An 8,356-nucleotide genomic window follows, 5' to 3' on the forward strand; every position below is an offset into this window, starting at 1 on the left:
GGCAGGGAGAATTTTGATGAGAGTGGTCAATGATACTGTTTTTTGGGGAAGGGATGGATGTAAATGGGAGAAGTATTTTGGGCGAGTGGGGAAAGGAGTTAAAAGACTTACTGTGCAACACACACGCTAAATTGGGAGGGAGAATTGAGGTCAACATCGGATTATTGACCATTTTGGCCGGAAAAAGAAATAAAGGTACTGAAAATAAAAGATTAAAAGACTTAAAGGTACTAGTTGACAAAATAAAACAATAAAGGTACTAGTTGACAAAATAAAACAATAAAAGTACTAGTTCATAAAATCAATGCTACAAAAAGTAATATTTCATAATTTTTCCTATAATATATGATATCAGTTCATTGTATACTTGCTCTTTTATAATTCAAATAATACAAGATCATTAGCAATTCTTCATATTTAATTAAGCACTTAGAATAATTGCTCGTTCTTCTTGACGAGTTGACCCTTTTTGGGAATAATTTGTCCAAAACAAAAATCACTAAAACTTACAGTCGCACTATCTAACGATTTCAATGAGGTAACATCTGTTAGATAGCTCATTCTATTCAATTCCCTCTTATTTTTAAAAGAAAAAGACAATTATGCCCTTATTCTACTTCTGCTCCAACTACTTCCTCCATCTCTTTCATCTTCCACTTCAATGTCTTTTTTTCTCTCGCTCCTAAAATTTAGCCTTATACATAGAAGATTTCCTACTATAAATCTTCGCTCCTTGTCATTTTTACTCTAATCTTCTTACCACTTTCTCCTCATCTTTCATTAGTCATTGCCATTGACTAAGGGGGCGAAGAAGCAAGTAAAGAAATGGGTTAATAGGTATAGAAAAAATCCATTTTTTGAACACTAGGGGGTCACTTAACCTAATTCATGCAATTTGAACAGAAATTGGAATGCAAAAACCCCAATTTGAATATCCAATTTCAAACAAAAACTCTAAAATTTACAAATTTTTAGAACCCTAAATGTGAGAATTGAACCCTATTTGCAGTATTTTCGAATCCCTAGATATGACATACTTATAAAGATGATGTTTAATTTAGAAAATGAACATATTGATATAAGACATTAGTGAATTTTGAGTGAAACCTTCTTATTTAATCTTCAATTATAGAGAGCTTGTAAGAGGGAACTGACTTAATTATTCTAAGGGGTCGTTTGGTTTAAGATATGAAATGAAAAGGGAATTGACTCAAATAAATGAGAGGGAGTAGTAACAAAATGGTTACCTTCATTGATATTTGGCTCAAACCAAGGAATAGAAATGAAAGGTAACCATTACCACCAAGTAATGAATCTTGTTACTTGATGCGAAGGGGAAGGTAACAATTTGGGGGAATATATTTCTATCGATCAAGTGATGGTAATTGATTGATAAGTGGTGGAACCAAACAAGAAGAAAGGAAGCTAGTAACTAATTTTGTTTCTTGGAGACTAAAATAGTGAACAAAAAAACATGCTCTAAGTATGTGAAAGAACCCTTTTATGTACTTAGAGGGTGTTTGGTTTATGAGGGGGAAAGAGAAAACGTTTAAGAAAGAGAAACAAGGAAAAAGGAAAATAAAGCCTTTTGTTAAAGAATTTTGTTTGGTTTGAAAAACTCATCTTCCTCCCTTCACTATTTTCCCTCACATTCTTCCCCCTCTCACCTAAGTACCCCCACCCCTGCCCCCACCCCCACCTGCACCCCACCACTCACTACCACCTTCTCACTCCCACCCACCGATGCTGCCTCTCACTCCCGCTTATCAACATCGCCCAGCACTGCCACCCCACCTCATCGCTGCGTCACCAGTCCCCTACCTTTCTTATTTTACTTCTCTACCACCATTAAAGGCCATATTTGAGATGTTAAAGGCTAAATTCGACCTTAAAAACTTCAGATATAAAGATTATATAGCTGAATTTGACCATATAAAGCCATAATCAAGTATTGGAGTTGGCTTTTTTAGTTGGATTGTGTGAATTTGTGCAAGGTCCCCTATCCCTCCCCTATTTCGTTGCAATTGTAGGGTGGATGAAGTTTTTTTGAGTGGGTTGGGTGGTTTCTAATTGGGTGGGGGTTGCCAACTGGTAGGGATGACAACCAAATCTGAAGGAAAATATTCGAGTCGACTACGACAAAAAGTAATCTGACTCTGACTCCGTGTAAAAAGTTCGACTCCGATCGTAAGAGGGTCGGAGTCGGATCTTATAAAATAATCTAACATCCGAATCCGACTCCGAGTTTGAGTCAATCAATCCTTTTTTCTTTCTTATATTAATGTACTATTTATGTATAACCTGACTTCGACTTTCAACCAATTGTATTATATAACATTTATCCATTGAAGAAATGATTGTTAATAATAATAATAATATTTAGATTATTTGTACTATATAAGATTTCCATATGATTATTAGAATAAATTGTAATGATTAGATTACTATACTATAGAAGACTATTCTATTATAAAAAATGGGCAGAAAAATAAATCGGTCGGGTTCGGATTTTAAGTCGGATTCGGAATCGGATGTTCAGATTTTAGGCCGAATTCGGATTTTCGGAGTCAAATGTCGGAGTTAGATTCGGATTTTCGGAGTCAGATATCAGGTCGAATTTAAAATTCGACTTCTTGTAGGGTCGGCGTCGGATTATGCATAATCCGATCCAAATCTGACTCGTTGTCATCCCCACTAACTGGGTGGTGGTTTTTTTGGGGGCTTGGGTGGTTTTTTTTTTCGCGACAGTTGTGGATAGTTTGTGGTGGTTGTGGGTGGTGGGAGTTTTTTCGTTGATTTGGATGGTAGGGGGAATGATTTCTAGTTAGATGTTGTCATTGGGCTGGGTGGCAGTGTTGTTGGCTAGGGTGGGAAGGTTAGGTGGTAGTGTGGCGATGTGGGTGGCGAGGGTGGTGAGTTCAGGTAGCGATGTGGTGTATCTAGTGGCGAGAGTGGTGAATTCAGTTGGCGTGTGGTGGTTTTGCCGTTTTGGCTACTAGGGCGGTGGGTTTAGGTGGTTTTGTGGTGGTCCATGATTGGTCAAGTTGACCATGAAGTAGAGGAGAGGAAAGGTAAGTAAACCCTAAGGGGTGTGGGGAATGGATGTAGAGGACTTGGGAGAAAGTAAGGGTGAGTTTATCCCTCATACTCAACTCCAAATTTCAAACTGTATCATATCAGCTTTCCACCACTTTTGAATTTTACAGACTCATTCTAGACTTATTTCAATCCTATACTTTATCCTTCATACTCTTTGCAAACTGTGTTTTAAATTGATTTTACAAAAGCAAAAAAAGAAAAAGAAAAGATAAATTTCAACTTTTAAGTTGGTTAGAAATTTAACTCCTTACACATCATAGTCTTGGATGGAGTCTTTGATTATCAAACTCACTCCAAGACTCCCAACTTTTTCTTTCAACATTATTGCATACTCTTTCCTCAAGACTTTCAAAGGCCCCGTTTGGCAAATAGAGTTTAAGAGTTTAGCTATTAGAGTTTAGAGCTTGCTGTTAGAGTTTTAACTTTTTTTTCAGCAGATTTGACAACTTTTTTTTATAAATGTGTTTGGTAGCAATTGACTGATTGCTAAAAGCGAGCCACGAGCGACAAAGGCCGGCGAACCGCGAGCCACAAATGATGAAGAATGGCCAGTCACGAGCCACGAAGGACGGCAAGCCACGACCGACAGTTTAAGGAGAGAATGAGGGCGAAATCAGCGCCGAAGAGGAGAGAGGGCTACCGAAGAGAGAGAGGAGCCACGGTTAATGAGAGAAAGAGGGCAAAAACCTTAGTGAGGAGAAAGAGGAGAGAGGATAGTGAGGAGAGAGAGGAGAATGAGGTGAAACGGCTGAGCTAATGAGGGAGAAAGGGGAACAAAACCCTAGTTGGGCCGTGATTTTTTTAATATTTAAAACAGCATATTGCTGCGGTTTTTTATAAGAACCGCAACAATATATTTAAATAATATTTTTTATATTAATTTAATATATTGCTGCGGTTTTTTCGAGAAACCGCAGCAATATGTTTGCTCAAGTAGTCAAAAAAATTTCAAAAAAATTTCGTTGAAACCATATTGCTGCGGTTTTCGACCGAAACCCCAGCAATATGGTTATTTTATATTTTCTTTTCTCTTTGTACGTGATATATTATTGTGTATGGGTAAAATCGCAGCAATATCACCGCAACAATAAGCAATTATTCTACTAGTGCATTTGTTTGTTTGAAATGAATTTAATAGACATTTTAATACATATATTTAGTATTATTATTATAGGCAAAAAAAGTCATTGAACATTCTTTTAACTAATCCTCTAAAGAAAAAGCTCCTATTAGGAGCTTCATTTTAAGAGTTTTTATTCCAAAACTCTCTTTAAAAATCTCTTTACAAACAACCCTTTTAGAGTTTTTGACTAGTGAAAACTCTAAATGTGGTACAAAACTCTATTTTTGCTCCAAAACTCTAATTGCCAATCACCCTCAAAGTCTTTGCTCAATACTCCCCTTCAGACTACCAATATTCATACCCTAAGGCCCAATAGCGATGAATTCAAACTTAATTTTGATGGCTCTAAATTAGACAATGGTGCTACTTCTTTTGGGTTTATTATACGTGAATCTCATGGAAAGATTTCCATCAGGGGAGCCGGGAGTCTCCATCATAGTTCGTCTATTTTTGTGCAGAAGTTTGAGGTTTAAAAGAAGGAATTAAAGCAGCAGTTTCACTAGGCATTACTCGTCTTATTGTGGAGGGAGATAACCTTGTGGCTGTTAACTCCTTTAGGAAAGTTTGGTTGATCCCTTGGGAAATTAATAATTTAATTTTGGTTGTAGGGATGGATCTTAGGGTGTTGGATTATTTCTTTATCAACCATTGTTTTCGCGAGCAAATCAAGCGACGAATTTTCTGGCTCACAAGGGTTACTCGGTTCGGACTCCTCATCGCTGGTTTGAACTTCATGATCCTGTGTTTCTTTCTATCATCTAAAAGGATGCTTTAGGTTGGTCCTACGTTAAGGACTAGCCTAGTTTTTCTCTCCAAATAAAAAAATATCAAAAAAGAGAATCAGAAACTTTGTTTTCCTTACTCTTTCTTGAATCCCCCAACCAAACCCCCTATATATATAGTTATATGAAAGTGGATGAAAGTTGATAGACCCAATTGACGAATATACTAAATTACTAATGGATTCTGTTTACTAGTACTACTATTCTGTTTTTGGTGTTTTTTAATTTTCCTTCTAAGGCCTTGTTTGGTTGACAAAAGAAATCATGGGAAGTGCAAATTCTTAGGAAGTAGAAGCATATGGAGTTGTTTGGTTGGCAAAATCATGGGAATTTGCACTTCCTAGGAAGTTCTACTTCCTACACAATGGGGGAAGTTGCTTACCTAGTTCCCCCTAGGTAAGTGCCACTTCCCATGGGAATTCCATCTTCCCATAGCCTACCAAACAATTTTGTTTACTTCCTAGGAAGTGAAATTTCATGGGAAGTGAAAAATCAAGGGAAGATCAACTTCCCAAGTACAACCAAACGATACCTAAGTAGTTTTCTTTTTCCAGAAATGGTCTTTTTTTAGATGGTTTTTGACAAATAAGTTTTTTTTTGGAAAAAGTTGTTTTAAATAAGTCAAGTTTTGCTCGGTCTTCTCATTTTAAGTCTATATTTTGATTATTCTTGATTGAGTTAGACTTGTATGTCTGTTTTCTTCTATTGAGTTTTAACATGTTTGTGACTTGTTTAGTATGTTACTTATGATACGTGTTATTATGTACCACCCCCACCCTCGCATGTTTTAGAAGAAGGGATATTATGACATATCGTAAGCAACCTACGAAACAAGTCATAAACAGGTTAAAACTCAATAGAAAAAAACAAATATATAAGTCTAATTCGAAAAAATCAAAAGATAGACTTAAATTGAGAAGACCTATCAAATATTGACTTATTTAAAAAAAAAATTTTTTTTTTTTGGTAATGTAACGAGTAAATTGTTTTTTATCTACTCGAAGAAACTAGATAGTCGGTTGAAAGCAGATTGTACTTGTTGATTTCTTGCTCAACAAGACGTTTGTAGAGCAAAATAAATTGCTAAACTTATATTCCATTATTCCCATCTCCATACATCGTCAACCTTCAAACTCATTTACTCCCGTCTTGTTTCTATTTCACTTTTCACAAGGTAAAAAAATTCTGCCTTTTTTTTTTCTTTTCCCAGAATCATTTCTCAAGTTCATCGATGTCATGCTTTAATTTTAATTTTCCCGTTTTTGTTATTAATAATTTTTTCTCCCCTTTGCTATTTATTATCAACTATGTTGATTGAGTTTATGTGAGCAAAGAAAGCAAAATTCAAGTATTCAATGTCGATTTCTTGTTTGGATTTAATTTTTATTGTGACATTTCATCGAACAAGTGGTGTGCAATAACTTTTTTTTTTATTGAGATGTCAGTTATTGGGTAAATGTTTTTGATAGATTATTTAAATTTAGACACCCTTTAGTTGTGTGGCAAATTTCTTGAAAGTTGGAGATTACTGCATTTATTAAGTTTCTTAATTCAGCACTAATTTACTTTTGAAGATGTTTAAAGATTGTATTATAACTCTATAGGTATAATTATGTAGGAGCAATTGATGTAATCATGTAATAGATATAGATTGTATTATAGGTCATAAATCAAAATTAGATTGAACTAAGAAAATGTGGAAAAGAAAGATGATGTTCATCAAAATGGAGTTATTGATGCTAGTATTGGAATTACAGATTTTTGAGTGATCGTGGAAGAGAAATTCACTTAGAAAATCTGTTTTTTTTTTTTTTTCATCTTTCGCGGTGCTTAATCTGCATAAAATTCTTTTCCCAACATCATTTTTTCTATTTTCATGAATACTTGAGAGAGGTAGCTTTTTTTTGTACATTTCCTTAGGGCCCGTTCGGTATTACTATGGTTTTTGTTTTTTGGTTTTTTGATTTTCACAGTTATATGATATATGTCTTATAGTGAATAAAAAATTAGCCAAATTTATTGGGAACATGATGATTTTGAAAACTGACAACTAAAAAGTGAAAACCACTTTTTCTGTTTCCTGTTTTTGGTTTTTAGTTTTAAAAAAACTAAAAACTGAAAACAAAAAACGATAACGAACAGGCCCTTAGTTTAGTGTTTGTCTGTTGTTTGATTTACTTACATTAGTTTTCATATTGTAAGAGCATTTGAGCTCTAAAGCAATCGAAAAGATGCATCCAGTTCGACATTGTTGAAACAACCTGCAATATTCTGTGCTTGACTGCTTGTGTATGTAGTGCATTCTCTTCTCTTTTTTTGTTTTTGCTAAACTTATTTGTACTGGACTTGTTGGAACTTATATTAACTAATTGAAGCGTATTTTATAAGCTGTTAAAACTTAATTGAGTTTTTTCCGAAATTGTCTGAATCTCTAAGACCGTGAAACTTATTTTCTTTAGGTGAAAATATACACCTTAATTGTCAAATTTTGAATGCAGATTAACATGGAAGCCCAAAAGAGTGGACCTGAAACGAAACAATCTGCTGCTCCAGCAGCAACTTCATGTCGTAAGAAGAAGAGCGAAGAAGCGGCTTTTCTTGACGATTTGAAGGACCACATTGATGAGTTTATTCATGCCTCAATGGATGAACACAAGGACTGCTTTAAGAATACCATGAAGAAGGTTTAGTTTCATAACTCTTTCATCCTATGTGTTACTTATGCTATCATCATTCTAATAAATTTCTTCTGACCACGTAATAATTCTTTTGTAAATGCAGATGTTTGGGATGTCAAAGAAAATTGCAGAAAAAGAAAAGGGTTCTGAGCAGCAGGAAGTAGAAAGCATCTTGCCTCTTCAGACAACACTTTCAAACTAGATCAACTTCAGACTTATTCATGGATTCTGAACAGTTGAATAATCAATCGTTTTATGAATAGTTAACAATAGAGGTATAATGGTGTTTGTTGCTCGTCATAGTTTGCTTGCTAGGTCTTTTGACTTGCACAACAGTACTGGTTCGATGTACGTGTATATTTACCTACGTCAGTAAATGTAAGGAGGATGGTATCTCAATTTGAATCAATTTCAGGAAAATCGAAACGTTATGAGTACTTGTAACCCTTTATGTAAGTTCTATTGACTATCAATCTAAGAATAATAGCAAATAATAATAGAATATCAAATAAGAAAGCAGGAAAGAACACACCAGAACTTTTACGTGGAAATCCAAGAACTGGGAGAAAAACCACGAATCTGCACTAGGAATCGATGAATGTTTGATAGAGATTACAAAAGCACTCAAGAGCTCTCTCTAAAGCTTTCTCTTTCTCAAACTATGTGTTTAAAGA

General features: G+C 35.0%; 1 protein-coding gene across 2 annotated transcripts; it reads left to right on the forward strand.

Annotated features, from left to right (window-relative positions):
- The first annotated feature begins 6,018 nt into the window (after positions 1 to 6,018).
- On the forward strand, positions 6,019 to 8,119 carry LOC104886727 (hypothetical protein). 2 transcript variants are annotated; one of them, XM_019247770.3, is made up of 3 exons: positions 6,019 to 6,178; positions 7,503 to 7,688; positions 7,786 to 8,119. In XM_019247770.3, exons 2-3 carry the CDS (start codon positions 7,509 to 7,511, stop codon positions 7,882 to 7,884), a joined length of 279 nt encoding a protein of 92 aa, XP_019103315.2. In that variant the 5' UTR covers positions 6,019 to 6,178; positions 7,503 to 7,508; the 3' UTR covers positions 7,885 to 8,119. The 2 variants fall into 2 exon arrangements, with proteins under 2 accessions (XP_019103315.2, XP_010669511.2); XM_010671209.4 differs by having other exon boundaries at positions 6,021 to 6,178; positions 7,464 to 7,688.
- The last annotated feature ends 237 nt before the right edge of the window (positions 8,120 to 8,356 follow it).

The sequence above is a fragment of the Beta vulgaris genome, chromosome 2 (genome assembly GCF_026745355.1).
Source record: "Beta vulgaris subsp. vulgaris cultivar EL10 chromosome 2, EL10.2, whole genome shotgun sequence".
Taxonomy (NCBI): Eukaryota; Viridiplantae; Streptophyta; class Magnoliopsida; order Caryophyllales; family Amaranthaceae; genus Beta; species Beta vulgaris.

What these genes read in the sequence shown, in the direction of transcription:
- LOC104886727 (XM_010671209.4), top strand. Translation starts at nt 7,497, where the DNA reads ATGCAGATTAACATGGAAGCCCAAAAGAGTGGACCTGAAACGAAACAA. An exon ending in TTAAGAATACCATGAAGAAG is followed by an intron (nt 7,689 to 7,785) that starts GTTTAGTTTCAT and finishes TTGTAAATGCAG; the next exon opens with ATGTTTGGGATGTCAAAGAA.